At 39.1% G+C, this 16,078-nt stretch overlaps 1 protein-coding gene across 1 annotated transcript; it reads left to right on the top strand.

Moving 5' to 3' along the window:
* The first annotated feature begins 3,593 nt into the window (after window positions 1-3,593).
* On the top strand, window positions 3,594-13,465 carry LOC118584385 (cathepsin 7-like). Its single transcript, XM_036188592.1, has 8 exons — window positions 3,594-3,607; window positions 9,205-9,341; window positions 9,633-9,755; window positions 9,839-9,985; window positions 10,528-10,752; window positions 11,225-11,387; window positions 11,971-12,088; window positions 13,151-13,465. Exons 2-8 carry the CDS (start codon window positions 9,216-9,218, stop codon window positions 13,248-13,250), a joined length of 1,002 nt encoding a protein of 333 aa, XP_036044485.1. The 5' UTR covers window positions 3,594-3,607; window positions 9,205-9,215; the 3' UTR covers window positions 13,251-13,465.
* The last annotated feature ends 2,613 nt before the right edge of the window (window positions 13,466-16,078 follow it).

Below are 16,078 nucleotides of genomic sequence, written 5' to 3'. Positions count from 1 at the left end.
TAACAAATAAAAATCCCAGTGCCCTGAGTAGATTAATTCTTTTAAAAATCTTAGCCAATGTCTTAGTTACCCACCAGAACTTGATGATAAGACCCTGTTGTTGATAACAAAACATACCTAAGTTATAGAACAAGAAGAAATGAAGCTGGTACTGAACTAGAAGCTTCATTTCTACTGGATAGCTTTCATAGGGCTGGAAGGTGCTATTCACACTACTATTATAGAAAAGAACCATCAGTCTTACACAGCAGTGAACCCTGTGAGGTACACTTATGATTGAGCTGGTGTAACATTTCCACTGGTACAATAGTGGCATGACCATCATGGGGCTAGCTAATCAATTCTGATTGGATTTTTGTCCTGCTTCACAAGATGAAATCAATAACTGGCATTATAATTGGCCTGAAAACCAATGGCTTCATAGATTATAGGACCCAGGAAAGAATCTACTACTTACTGCTTCTAAACAGCCATGGTGTTAAAAGAACTCCTACTGACTTATTATACTCTAAAATTAATGTATCTCTTAAACCTTTTATGGAAGCTTCTACTTGAGGTGGGTAGCAATTCACATAAAGACCTATAGCTGGTCATACAGACTAAGAGACTGAAGAGTGCTCACTTGGAAATGGAACATATATACAACTACTCTTCCTGTATGGTTCAGAGATCACTGTGGACGAGTGGCTGGAAAGTGTGAGAGCCAGAGGCATCTGATGACTAAAAGGAAACAGTATCTTCTGGACACAACAGGACAGCTGCACAGATAAACTCACAGTTATTGTGAAAGCACATAGTAGACCTGTGTAAGCCAAGCAAAACAAATCCCAGCTTGGACAAGGCAACTAGGCATGAAGTTATACCCTTAGTCATGGAGCTACTGCAAGTTTTGCTGCTGGGAGAGACAGAGTCATTGTTCTCTAAGACTGTAGCCTCTGGTAAGTCAACCACATGAGTGAAAGACCACACACTCAAGAATACTTGAGCAACAAAATTAGTCTTGATGGTTTAAAAAAAAGTCATAGCATGAGTTTAATAGCTAAGGATGTACACATCTGGGTAGGATAGATAGAAGTAACTGAGTGTGAGCTAAATAACCCCCAAAGAACCAATTAGAGAAAAGAATATAGTTCCAGGGATCATTTATATAGCTTCTTAATGTTCTAGACACTGGCTTCCTCTTTGGTGGTGGACTGGGGAAGGCTCTGTAACAAATTTACTAATGTGAACATGTTATTCACTGAGAAAGTCATCTAAACCTTGGTAGTGTCTTGGTTAGACATGGTTCTTCAGAGTTTCAACAGCTTCACTATCTCCTTTCCTCTCATCTGAGAACTTCAGGATTACCCTTGAGATTCTGTGGTAGAATAGCAATCAGAGGACAGGTTGAAAATTCAGGCAATATTGCTATAGAATGATCTGTGGCAGAGTTGAGCCCATGTGAGAGATTCTGATGAAGAAAAACTTCTGAGTATCAGACAACACTCACCTTTCACATCATAAATGGAGGGCAACAAGGAGCTTTGGCCATACTTTTGTTTGAGACAAGTGGTGGCATGGTGGACTTTTTAAAATGTCACTGAGCATCACCCCCACCTCATGTACACTGGAAAAGGACTGGCCCCACCTCACTGTCTTTCCAATGTGAACAAGGATTTGTTGCATACATGTGTTACTGTTCAGGGATCCTCAAAGTGAAAACTTGTACAGATATTTTGGACAATGGGCTTGAAAAGTTTCACAACTCATTTTACATAGAACAGGGATCTTTAATCCCCATTTTCTTTCTTTTTTTAAAAAATTTATTTATTTATTATGTATACAGAAGAGGGTGCCAGATCTCATTACAGTTGGCTGTGAGCCACCATGTGGTTGCTGGGAATTGAACTCAGGACCTCTGGAAGAGCAGTCGGTGCTCTTAACCTCTGAGCCATCTCTCCAGTCCATAATCCCCATTTTTCTATTTGGATTCAAACTCCTTGGTACAAAGAAGGGGAAACTGTTGCTTCATATTGGATTTTTAGTTCATAGCTTGACTATCTTCTATTGCTGTGATAAATGTCATGACTAAAATCAGCTTGTGGAGGAAAGGGTTATTTCATTTGTTGTTTACAACCCATCATCAGGAGAATCCAAAGTAGGAATTCAAGGGAGGATCCTGGAAGCATAAAATGAAGCAGAGGCCACAGGACACTTGCTGTTTTTTTCCCATGAATTACCTATCTTGCTTCTGATTCAACCCACGACCAACTTCCTAATGGTGGTACTGCCCACAGTGAGTTAGGCCATTTCTGTAACTCACTAGTCAATAAAATTTCTATAGGACAGACTGATAGAGGCATATTTTCAGTTGTGGTACCTTCTTCATAGATTAATCAAGCTTTTGTCAAAAGAAAGACAAAAGAAGTTTGACAAAAGAAAGATTACCAACACATTTGAATATTACTTGGTCAAGAAGGATGCCAGATATATTAGCACAGAGCTATCATTTCCTCCATGCAGCCACCATGCTTTCTGTGCTCTATTCTCCCTGCTGTCCGACTCCAACATTTAATCCACATTCCTATAAGAACTATCATGTAGAATTATTGTGGAGGAAGATTGAGTGTCAGCCCTCAGTCCTGGAGATTTATCAAGGGAATGAGGAAGTTGATGGCCTGGTTGTGTGTAATTATGGACTCAGGCTGCTCCTTAGACTGCTATCTGAAGAATCAAATCTGCCCTCCAAACTGACTCGAAGTGTATTTCACAACTCATCACACTTATTGGAGCAACATGAGTACATTCCTAACTCTTCACAGCCTTCCTGGTGTGTTAGCTCCCTGAACAATAAAGTAAAAAAAGAACCCTTGCAAAGCCCTTTTGGTAGGGAGTTTCAGCTGCTATACCCCATTGTTGCAGAGGGGCTTTTTTCCTGAGTTCATCAGTCAAAAGAAGGTCAACATCCTTGTAGTGTTACAGTAGGATTCCAGATATATGAGAATGTTCAAGACTGTAACCACTATTGTATCCACCTCTTCATAGTTCCCAGTTGCTAATATGGTTTGCCTTTGGGTCAAATATCATTTATAAAGGATAGGTAAAATTTTGAAGGGGAAATTCATGACTGTTTATATCAAAATGTGCTATTTAATTTTAAAAATTCAGCTGTGAGTTCAGAGGTATAAGAAATAAATTATATGAAAAATATTGAAGAAATTTCCTTCCATTGGCTCCTCATTCTGTTATCACCTCATTTTAAAATGCAGATATAGGGGCAATGTAGAATTGCAATTTTCAGAAGATTCTGAAATTGAGTCTCCAAACATTTTCCTTTCCAGAAAAAGTAATTATTAATAAATCCCTTTACCTCTTTCAATTAGAATGACATTAAAGTGAAGAAATTTAACAAATTAACAGTTATTTCCTTTTATGTCTCAAACTAGAATAAAACCAAGATAAAACAGTAGTGAGAAGTCAGATTTGAAGAGGATTTTTCTGACCATCCTGCACCAGCAAGTTCTGGGAGAATCCAGGCTTCCTCCTAGAGTCCTCTTTATCTAACCTATCTGGGTCTGTGGATTGTAGCTTGATTATCATTTACTTCACAGCTAATATACACTTATAAGTGAGTATATACCAGATTTGTCTTTCTGGGTCTGGGTTACCTCACTCACTCAGGATGATTTTTTTCTAGTTCCATCCATTTGTCTGAAAATTTCACAATACCATTTTTTAACAGCTGAGTAATACTCTGCTGTGTTTGTAACACAATTTCTTTATCCATTCTTCAGCTGAAGGGCATCTAGGTTTTTTCCAGTATCTGGCTATTTTCAATAAAGGCACAATGAACATAGTTGAACAAGTATCCTTGTAATAGGATAGATTATCCTTTGCGTATATGACTAATAGTGAGTGGTATAGCTGGATCTTGAGGTACATTGATTACCAGTTTTCTCAGGAACCACTATATTGATTTCTACAGTGGATATACAAGTTTACACTCCCACCAGCAATGGAGGAGTGTTTCCCTTGCCCTACATCTTTGCCAGCATGAGCTGTTACTTGTGTTAATGGTATTAGCCATCCTGACAGGTGTAAAATGGAATATCAAAGTAGTTTTGGTTTGCATTTCCCTGATGTCTATGGGTGTTGAACATTTTTATCCAAGTGGTGCACTCCATGAGAGTGAGTCCATGCCCTATACTACCTGGATGGCTAGGAACTAGAAACTTGATAGCCCAGAGACCTAGGATTGATGCCTTGTCCTGATGTCATCAGAGAGGCCTCCCCAAGCAGCAGATGGGAGCAGATGCAGAGACTCACATGTGGAGAGAGAGAGTCTAAACTGGAGGCCTTCACTGACTTCTGCAGTAGGAGGTCAAGGGACCCGGTGGAATAAAAGTGGAAGAGGACACCAGGAGAACACAGCCTGATGAATCAACCAATCAGGGCTCACATGGTCCTACAAAGACTGAAACGAAGGCAAAGTTTGCATACATTTTGGCTATAGAGGAATGAAATAATATGTCTGTCAAAGAGAATCAGAAATATGAAAAACTTGAGGACTCTTGTTCTCAGCAACAGCAAACTGCAAGGTATTCTACTCTGCATGGAAGAAATGACAAATCTGTTCTTAGTCAACTTTAGAGGCAATCCACTGAGACAGGAAGTGACACTTCCTCCCAGGGACAGTGACAGCACAGATGCAGGGGAGGAATAGGAATTATTTGGGCTTCAGTTCATGCATGCATGCATACAAGAATCACAGAGAACAGTTGTCTGACTTACATCCCAATTTCTATACATTTTTATGGGTAATGTAAGTCAAAGAGTTTGAGAACCTGGTAAATTCTGTTTGAACTTTAGAAGTTAAAAAGAGAAAGAAAGGAAGAAAGGAAGGAAGAGAGAGAGAGAGAGAGAGAGAGAGAGAGAGAGAGAGAGAGAGAGAGAGAAGTTATTGCTTTTGTAATATTGCCACAGTATTTTTTGAAGTTCATACTTACATGCTATTTATTGTTTATGAATATGAGAATACAATTTAAAAAGAATTTTAAAAAGCATTATGTCAAACTAACAAGCCAGACTTCAAGTTAAATATGCTATGATTTTATTTATGTGATGTTTTAGAATATGTGTTCATTAGACAGAACATAGAGAATGGAAAGGGACAATGTATAAGTGAATAGATATTAGATTTGTCCTGAACTGTAGAAATGTTCTAGGATCAGATAGCATTAATTTAAATATTACACTTCATTTAAATATTATATCCAGCACTTGTGAGGCAGAGGCAGGCAGATCTCTGTGAGTTAGAGGCCAGCCTGGGCTACTGAGTGAGTTCCAGGGAAGGCACCGAAGCTACACAAAGAAACCTTGTCTCAAAAAACAACAATAACAAAATTATATAAATACTGAAATATTCATTTTGATATGAAGACACTGTTTTATTTAAACAGCAAAATACTACACATACACACTATGCATGTACACAGACATATCCCGGTGTAGTGGTGTATGTCTCTAATCAGTCATTATGGAGGTAGACACAGTCAGATTGCTATCAGTCAGCAAATATGGTCCACACAGAATATTCCAGGTCAGTATGGGTTATGCAGTGAGACACTGTCTCAATAAATAAATAAAAAAAAACATGATTAGAAATAAAAATCAATCCAGGTGTCTTATGGTGAACAGAGGAAGAGACAGTTAAAATGTTTAAACTGAGAGATCCATGTGCATACACACCTGTCATTGGGTTGCTTCTGGGAATACACCTCCCTATCTGTGAGGACCTGGCAGTTAAGGGAAGGAAGCATTGCTAGAAATGATTCTCCCTGCTATGTCTTTTATTTTCAATATGGGACTTACAGAGAAATAGCAGTGAGGTTCCCAGTATTGTTCTGCGCTGTTTACACATGCACCGCCTATCATTTTTACAGCTACTGTTCACAGGACACTCCAAACTTCAGTGCAGGTCAGCACTAACCTGAGGGCTTGCTTCAGTACATCTTGGGTAGGTTTAAGAACTTTGTTTTCCTAGCAAAATCTCATGGATGAAGTTGCCACTGATCATGATCTCATATGAAAACCTGTGCATAGATGATAAATTGTCTTCTATGAACAAATTTATTCATGAAAGTGTCCACTGTAGTGAAGCATACAGATGAAGGGTGATCCTATCTGCCTTTCTAATGTGGAGCAATAATGTCAAGTCAGGTCATGCTAGAGCAGCTTAGAAAGGGCAAGTGAGCTTTAGATCCTTTCACATGATTCCAGGTCCACACTTGATTCTTGAGGTGATTTGAGAAGATCCCTAGGTCTCTGCAAGAACATGGTCATATTTGACTAAAGTGCTCACTCACCTGGTGCTATATTGGAATCCAAGAAAACTGCTGCCTAAAAGGAGCTTTTCCTATGACACTTACTACATCATTACTAGGAAATGTTTATTAAGGACCCCGGAGATATGTATAAGGATGACACAGTGGGGAAAGTGAGTCTGCTCAACATAAGTCCATATAACAGAGTTTATAGCCAAGGAGAAGGGTGGGGGTCTGAAAATGGGAAAATATTGCAGCAAAACAGAATCAGAGTTGAAAGACTGTAGCTGGACAAATGTTCAGGATTCATGCTGCAGACGAGGAAGGAGGAACCCTGATCAGATTTGAAGGGTGATCAGACAGCAATAATGATTTCTGGTAACCTGACTTATCAGAATTTTTGACAGAAATGAGATAATACAAGGATATGCATAGACATTGTTAGCAAAAAGTCAGAGCTCTGAGTGGGGCAGTCAAGGTTTATTTAGCAAGTAATGTATAAGTCGGTATTTCAAAGACATATGGTCATTATACTGTATTACTCTGACATAAATATTCCTCACTGCTTCTCTTACTTTTAGAAATTATTTGTTGAGTTTAGATTTTGTGCAAACTTGTCAGTGTAGGATATAGGGTACATAGTGTCATATTTCTTCTGTGATCCAGGAAAATAAAAAAATGCTGCAATAAGTGAATAAACAGAATATGGTATCTCCATGTAATAGAAAAAAATCACATAACCCAGACAAAGAGGAGATTTTGACAGTAGCTACTGGATACTAAGTTATTTCCTAATTGTCCCCTTTCAATACTGGTACAGTGGAAATTACCTCCAACATGGCAATGGTCAGGAAAAACATTCCATCTATGGTAGCAGGCAAATTCCTAAACAGAGAAATTGAAGTGAGTGGTGCTAAGGTTGAGGACAGGGATTAGAGGATTATTGTTTGATGAGTCCACATTTTTCTGAAAGCAGATAAAATCTTCCCACTTCTACTTGGTGATGTTTGCACAACAATGATGGTGTCCCTAAGGCCACTGACATTTATATCTAAAACTGTAAATGTTGATGTTTCAGGTGATGCATGTGCTACTGAATGCTAATATTGACAGGTTTGATGGTGTTTGATAACAAGTGTTCAATTTAACCTCAAGGAGAGAAATGTCAGATAGTTTCATGAAACCATGCATGCTAGGACCTGCATTTTCATTCTTTGCTTTTGTCTTGAACACTTCTTATGTGGAGTCACCCCTCCAACTTTAGGATTTTTATGAGTACTAGCTGTGTTCCTCTGTGACATTGAAAAGAATGCATGCCAAAGTTAGTGTTTTAAAACATCCCAATGTAGCTTTGAATTAAACATGAAATAAGAGATTAGACTATCCTGAATGAACCTACTCCATGATGGTAAGTAACCCCAATCTCTGATTTTAAACTAAGTGCTATGCTGAAATTCTATGTAGCGTTTCTTGCAAACTCCTCATCCTCATTTTAAGCTACTATTGAGATAAAATGCCAGCCTATTTTGTGATCCAAAGCATGAAAGGTGGTTTCCTAACTTCTTGTGTGAATGTCTGCAAGTTCCACTCCACACAATCCACTCAAGCAGCCCACACCCACCCTTCCAGGACAGGTAAGATCAGAGATCTCAGTAGGAGCCTGAAGGCCCAATCCAGTCACATGATAGTCAATCAGCAGAAGGTTAAGATTAATTGAGAGGGTGTGGATTAGCCAGAGACTTGAGATTTAAAGCCTGAGTGAGACTTTGCTGGGCCAGATCTGACACCTCAACAACCTTACAAGAGCTTCTGGAGTGCAGCAGACATTACCACAGGTGAGGCCTTTCTTCTGCCAAGGCAGAATGGCAAGTGACCCTGGAGGAGACTCTTGAGGGACTCCAGGGAGAATCAGGCAGAGACCCAGGAATGAGACTATCCCTCAACCTCAGCAGTCCTGCTATGTGGAGGAAGAGGAAGGTGGGGAAGCCAGAGGAGGAAACCTGGGCCCTCTTGGGTCCAGGTTTGTATAAGATCCAATTCAGTACAAGCCTGGTCCTGGCCAGAGAGAGTGACAACTGATGCCATATACACCAGAGTAAAGTTCATCTCATTCTGAGCCTACAGAGATCATCATGCTACATATCAGCCCTGAATAACTATTTCTTTTCCTGACTGACATGTGCCGAAGGAGTAGCAGGTGTCATGCCACTTGTCAGTTCTCATAGGGAATGTGGCTTAAGAGACCCAGGCAGGCCTGATCCTGGGATTTCAGGGTGTCTTTATCTAGCACTCCATCATCATGGTGTCTCCAGCTTCCACTGGCTTTGCCATTTGAGATTTGTTTCCTCATTGATGTAATGAGTGTGTTGCAAAGTCCCAATGGTCTGATAGAGTACTGGAAATTTTGATTTTTCCCATATTTTCTAAGTAGGACAGTCTAGAATGTTTCCACTGGAGAGAGAATGTTTCAAACAGCCCATATACTGCTCTGCATTAAGGAATCTCATACAATGTGCTCTTAATTCCTGGGGAAACTTGTACCTAGGATCAGATGCCACATAAGAGAAGATTTTTATCATCAAAAATCCTAGGTTCACTCTGTCCAAGTCCCTAGTTATGTGGCTTGTGAATTTTGATGTCCATGGTCATTTTTCTGATTAGGTAAATTTGTAGTACATGTCAGTTTCCATGAATTTCCAGAATTTTTCCCACATGCTCTGCAATTTTATGTAAAAACTAAGTGCTGTCCATGGCATCTCTAGTCCAAACTCATATTTAGTCATTTCCAAAATCTTTGAGTAAATATTTGGGAGAGTAGTTGGAATAATTTTAGCTAGCATAGGTGACTTAATTTCTCAAGAGTGTTGGTATATTCTCCTATTCATTTTTCTTCTCTCTGTAGGTACTTAAGACATGACTCCTGCTGTCTTCTTGGTCATCCTGTGTTTGGGAGTGGCCTCGGGTGCTCCAAAACTGGATTACAGTTTGGATGCTGAGTGGGAGGAGTGGAAGAGGAGCTATGAGAAAACATACACCCAAGTAGGTCACATGGACACTCAGAGGGTCCTTGTAGAGCATGTTCATTGCTGTTTGGGGTTCATGGATTTAATAGAGGTCATAGATGTCACCCCTACTTGAGGTATTATTAGTGTAACATGGCATGAACACAAGGAGGTCACTGTCTCTGCTCATCAGGGTGTTGAGTGGCTTGCTTTAGTGTCCCAAGATCCCTCTCCATGACCTCTGTGCATATGCAGCAGGACGTCTACTTGGTCAGGTAGTGCAGGGATTTAATTGGAAATGAATGGAATTCATTATGTTTATTTCCAGGAGGAAGAAAGACAGAAGAGAGCAGTGTGGGAAGAAAACGTGAAAATGATCAAACTGCACAGTGAGGGGAATGGCCTGGGGATGAACAACTTCACTGTAGAGATGAACGAATTTGGTGACATGGTCAGTATGACTCAAACTGTTTCACACTTTTTCATTTTCTCCTCTGTTGTTTAAATGGAGATTTTTATGTACTTTCCTTGAAGACTGGTGAAGAAATGAGGAAAATGATGATGGAGAGTTCAGTTCTGACTCTAAAGAATGGGAAACACATCCAGAAACGAGGTGATCCCAAAGTCCCCAAAACTTTGGATTGGAGAACACAAGGCTATGTGACTCCTGTGCGGAGACAGGTATTACAATATTGTATGACTGTCTTCATCAACTACTGGGGATGCAACTGTTATTGACATGTCTGTATTATTTGGCTGTGGTATGATATGCTATTCACTAAACACATTTTTTTAAGTCAAATGCCACAAGTATTGTCCTTAGTATTCAATTGCTAATAACAAATGTTTCTTAGTTGTCCCAAGGAATGAGAAATCTCTATTCTGTGCCTTAGTAATTATAGGGCCATACAGGTATAGAATGTATACCTGTTACTTCTATGCATTACTTACTCTTAAACCTTCATCTATTTGTCCCAATATATGTCTCTCCAGACATAATTTCTTTGAGTAATTACATTTATCACACCTGGTAACAAGTATATCAGGACTTTATGTGCACCTGTGTGTATTTGTGTGGCTATTCACTGGGGCATAAAACACCTCCCCATGGAGATTGACCCTTCTTACCTAGGCATCCATAAAATGCTTGAGTTATTAACTGCTTGAGTTATTATAGCAGTTAATATTTGTTTGTGGACAACAATATTTTCTTCTCTGTTCAGTTAGGTTGTGGTGCTTGTTGGGCTTTTGCTGTGGCTGCTTCCATAGAAGGACAGCTGTTCAAGAAAACAGGCAAACTGATCCAACTGAGTGTACAGAACCTAATAGACTGTTCTAGATCTTTTGGTACTAATGGCTGTAAAGGAGGCATGATGTATAATGCCTTCCAATATGTGAAGAACAATGGAGGTCTGGAGGCTGAGGCAACCTATCCATATGAAGCAAAGGTGAGTGGGCTTCCATGGTTGTCATTTCAGTTTGGCTAGGGCAAGGGGAAAATGGCAGAAATAATCCATTTCCTTCAGACTTCACATTGAATGTAGAATCTCTCTGCACACCACCACTGCTGCCGTTGCAGTATCCACCATTGCATGGTTGCCTGATTCCATGGTTCCATGTAGCTGTTCCTGCTTCTATGCACATGGAGGATGTGCAAACCATTTCACATATAATACAGGTTTCTGCACCATAAAAATTTCTTATGGATAGGAAGACCTATGAGGTGTCACTGAAGACATGAGAGCTGATTTTTCAGTTCCAAATATCCCAGTAACATATCACTTCTTGGAATGATTTATAACAGTCCAGATGTGGGGATGGTACACCACAAAGGGCTGAGTGTTATGCTTCTGACTCTTGCTTTCTAGAAAGTAGAAGGAAGTAACTAAGTCTTTTAACTCGTTATTTTATTTTTTTAAGGAAGGACACTGCAGGTACCGTCCTGAACATTCTGTTGTTAAGGTCACCCGCTTTTTGGTTGTCCCAAGGAATGAAGAAGCCCTAATGAATGCTTTAGTAACTCATGGGCCCATTGCTGTTGGAATTGATGCTGAACATGAATCTTTTAGAAAATATACGGGAGGTAAGTATGTGTTTTTATAAATATTAATGAAAAATGCTTGTGATCCCTTGGGACATGCCAGATTGGTATCCTAATAATGTATAAAATTGGATGTGAGTTTTAGTGTTTGTACATTTTACACTTGTTAACACAATAATCACGTGTGTTGTTTCTACATGACATGACATCCCTATGCATCTGAGCACTTCATTATTTATCACATTCTCTAGCTTTATTCACTCTTCTCTACTTGGTATATATTAAGGTATGGAGAAATTGCCTTTCTAGAACTGAATTCTAAAGAGCGCCTTGAATTAAGAAGTTTATGTTGAGTTATAATTTCTTGGAATGAGAATCCATTAGCAAAAGCACAAGATGTGAAAGAGTCATCTTATGTGGGTATAGTGAAGTGCTTGTCAGCAAAGTTATGCTCATTTTTAGTTTTTTGGATTTTGATGAGAACTTTGTGTCAGGATTTCTGTCAACAATATTTTCTGTTTTTATTTCTGTGATTTCAGTTCAATTAGAGTATGCCTCACTTATTGTTGACCATGATCATTACCAGGTTCCTGGTGCCTTTTACTTCAGTGATTTTCTTTTTCAGGTATATACCATGAACCAAACTGCAGACCTGATTCTCCTAACCATTCTGTGCTCTTGGTCGGCTTTGGCTATGAAGGCAGAGAGTCAGAGGGTAGGAAATATTGGCTGGTAAAGAACAGGTACAAATAGCTAAAATTATTTGTATTTTAGGTTTCAAATGGACTTTCTATTTGTATATACAGTTTAGATACAAGTCACATAGAGCATTGTTACAATTAAGATGAAAAAGGAATGTTTTGTTTTTTTTTTTTCTGCTCAAATGTAGGTGTTCTGTGTGTTTTATATTTGTATATGTTTGTGTGTATGTGCATGCATTTGTGTGTGTATTTATGTGTGTGTGCATTTGTTTATTTGTGTGTGTTGTGTGTGTGTTTGTGTATAGGCCTGCTATTAACATTAGTTGCCTTTCTAAGTTGTTCTCCACCTTATGTATTGGAGAGGTGAGTATCACCGGTTCTAGAGTTTTCTATTTTTGGTAGTGTGCTTATCCAGTTTGTTCCAGTTATGTCTTGGCTTCTTCAATTGCAGATTGGCTGCAGAAAACATCCTCGTTTTATTTTAATGTTATTTTTATTCGTTGTGTGTGTCTGTATGAATGAATGCTGTGTGTAGGCAGACGCTCACACGGACCAGATGAAGATGCCACATTCCCTACAGCTCCAATTACAGGGATTGTGAGCTCATTGACATGGGTACTGTGCTGGGTGGGAACTTTTCTCCTGGGGAAGAACTCCAAGTGCTCCTAGTCACTGAGACACACCTTCAGCCTCATTCTGGCTTTAAGTGGAACTCAGACTCCAACTCCAGACCTTACAGTTGTGTGATCTGGCTTTACGGTCTGGTTCCTGTCTTTGTCTGGAGCAACTAACATATAATATATGAACATAGAGTTCAGATTCTGTCATTGATTTCCTTGGGAATCAATATAATATTTGCATAATTGATTTTCTATTTCTCATTGGTTATTTTTGAATAACCTGTGGTTGGAATATGTCCAAATATTCCCTGCTATTATTTTTACTGTTCTCTGTGAGATAAATCTTGGTACTCTGGAATTGACTCTGCCTTTTCTGATGCTTTCTATTAAACTGAACTCTGTCTCTGTACTCAAATTTGGAGTTATTGTAATAATCCATTCTGCTGTGTCTTTTCTACTAAATGGAAAACCTGATTTCTTTCAGCCATGGTGAAAACTGGGGAGAAAAAGGCTACATAAAGATTCCCAGAGATCAGAACAACTACTGTGGAATTGCTTCCTATGCCATGTACCCTATATTGTGAGCTGCCTAGGGGTAAAAAGGAAGGGAAGATTTAGGGCAACACATACAGAAGCACCCCACCCTCTTCAAAATGGCCTGCCTCTGCTGTGTGCAGGAGACACTTGAGTCGTTGGAAAGCTAAGGGAGGGTGTCAAATCTGCGGTATGGCTGCTCTAGTAACACGTGACTGCTGCTGTAACAGATGCTCTGCACTGATTTGTGTTAAGAATTCCTGTAGTGACTTGATTTTAATTTTTTTCACTGTACTAAATGATTTCTTTAAAATAAAAGTTAAATTCAAATGTGGCATCTAGCATTTCTTTTTGTGGTGACGTTTTATGGTCAAACATGGCATTCATCTTGAAGACAGAACTGACTGGGGCGCTGGTGTTTTGGGGGAATAGTGGATGGTTCCTCTGTGGTGGATGATCTCCAATCATTGGCTGTGGTCTGCATACAGAATTCTATTTATATATTAGCTACCCTGCTCTGAAGGACCATATGGGAACTTCTGGATTTGATACTTTTACTTTACTTGAATTAACCCAGTATCAATTCTTTGCTGCTCTGTGGAATGTGATGTTACTGTGTCCCCACTGCATTGTGCTGGGCTGTGACTCTCCCTTTCCAACAATCCAATCCTGTACTAGCTTCCTTGTGACTGTGTCATAGAAATCAAGGTGACCATGTCTGTAATTACAGGAATTATCTTCTAGAATGTTTGTGCTTCAGTATGCTGAATGCTGACAGCTATTTCAATGCAAACTTTTGCAGTCACAGTCCTATTCTCTCATTGTTCATAGCTGATAAGCCTCAAGCTTAAATATCTAATGTGTTCAACTTTGCCATAGGCATGTATGAACAGAAAATAACACATATCAATTACTATATACGTATTACTATCTGTGGTCTCAAACATCTAGGGCAGGTATTAGAACTGTATCTTCAATTTGTAATAAATCATTTGCATAGTCAGATCTCATTTCAGCTTAGTAGTGCTTGACTTTAAAGACTGGAAATTGGGTCTTAGTAACCTTACCTGTATGGGCATCATGGATGGATAAGTCCAGGAGTGGTCTTCTGTACATCTAGATTAATTAGTAGGTCTGCTTAGCAAGAGTCTTCTTTACACCACACATTAGCAAAGCAGGCATCTTAATTAAATGGAAGCCATGTTCTTGGTGAGCCTTAATTCTCAGTTCCTATGATTGTAGGAATCATAGTTTATTTCTTCTGCTACTTCATGTTCCTAGAATTGAGTTGGAAAAGCAAATAATAAATGATAGATAGTGATGGGCAGTGAAAGTAGTATACAGGTTTTTTCCTGAGGCCAGATGGCCTAACATTGTGTGCTTTTCCCATGAAAAAGAGAATAAATATATTTTCTACTAGATGAGGCATGATTGATATTTGCTGTCCATTCAGTTTGTCCAGTAATCACAAGGTTAGGTCTTATTCCTTTGAGGACTTGCCTTGTGTTTCATGCAGGAAATGCTAAAATGCTTATGGATGTAGTCAAGAAACAACTGGATGCTTTGGACATTAGATCCTTCCTTATTTATCCCAGGGCTTTCCACTGGGACTTTTATGTTCAGGATAATGAATATATTGCTCTGAGTGTTTTTGTGTTGTTCTGTTGGTAAATTCATGGATATCCACCAGAAAAAATTCTCCCTTATGTGTGTCATGGGTTCAGTTAGGAAAGGAATCATGAACTTAAAACTTGGAGACATGCATGATGAATTACAGTGGTGAGGATTGTCCTTTCTGGGTGCACTTGCAGATATACCCTAATAAACTTTGGCTGAAGATTAGAGGACAGAACAAGCCACTAGATTGAACATAGAGGCCAGACAGTGCTGGCACATACCTTTAATCTTAGCACTTGGAAGGCAGAGATCCAGAGTTCAAAGAAAGTAGCTCCTGTATGTGGGAGCTGTGTCTGACAGATGGTGGTGACCAGGCCACTCCCAGAAGCTGCTATGGTTCATTTGGATATTCTATGATTAGTCAGGGGGTAGAGGAAACTGAATTCTGGTGGACATTGAGCCAATCTACAATGGATTTTTGCATTTAGACAGCTAATTGTGTTTGAAATCTTTTGTCTTATTGGCTATGACACTGACAGGAATTGAATGGAGTAACCTGCTGGGAGCCATCTAGCAGGGCCCAGAGGAGGGTGTAAGGAGTTGGCAGAAGACAGTGAGCCAGGCCATGATGGTCAGGAGAATCTTGCAGCCTGATTAACTGCAAGATATACAGACTTTAGTAAGCAGGGATACATTCACTTATTCTGAAACATAGATCATATAATTTTTGTTTTTGGACATATGTTTCACCTCCTTTTGCTTATCTTTTAGTCATCATTACTAAACTATGACAGAATAGAGTTATTATTTCTAGTCATTTCCCCTTAAGTTTTGACATCATTGATAAACATTTTCATTTTTACTCATTAACCCTATAACTCAATTTTTAAGAATCTATAGGCATAATATAGCCTGTTCTCATGCTGGCACCTTTTGTGGCTGCAAGGATACTAGACCAAAACAAAACCTTCAAGCCAGCCTGGGAATATTATCATGTCTCAAGCAGTATATTATTCACTCTTAATGGTCAGAGTGCCCAAGAAAAGTTTCAAGCCAAAGCTGCTGCATTATTATTCAAATTCTGGCATTATAAAATGTTTATATTTTATAACTTTATAGAATTTGTCTATATGTATAATCCTGGCAATCTGTTGTTCCTTGGTCATGTGACACCACAATGGCTCTGCATGTGCTAACTTTTCTAAGAACGGGAGGTCCTGAAATTTCATTATTTTTTTTTTTTTTTTTTTTTTTTGGTTTT

This window comes from Onychomys torridus, chromosome 5 (genome assembly GCF_903995425.1).
Source record: "Onychomys torridus chromosome 5, mOncTor1.1, whole genome shotgun sequence".
In the NCBI taxonomy this organism is placed as follows: domain Eukaryota; kingdom Metazoa; phylum Chordata; class Mammalia; order Rodentia; family Cricetidae; genus Onychomys; species Onychomys torridus.
The sequence above is the reverse complement of the archived record's forward strand: the minus strand, read 5'-3'. Positions and strand labels throughout refer to the sequence as shown.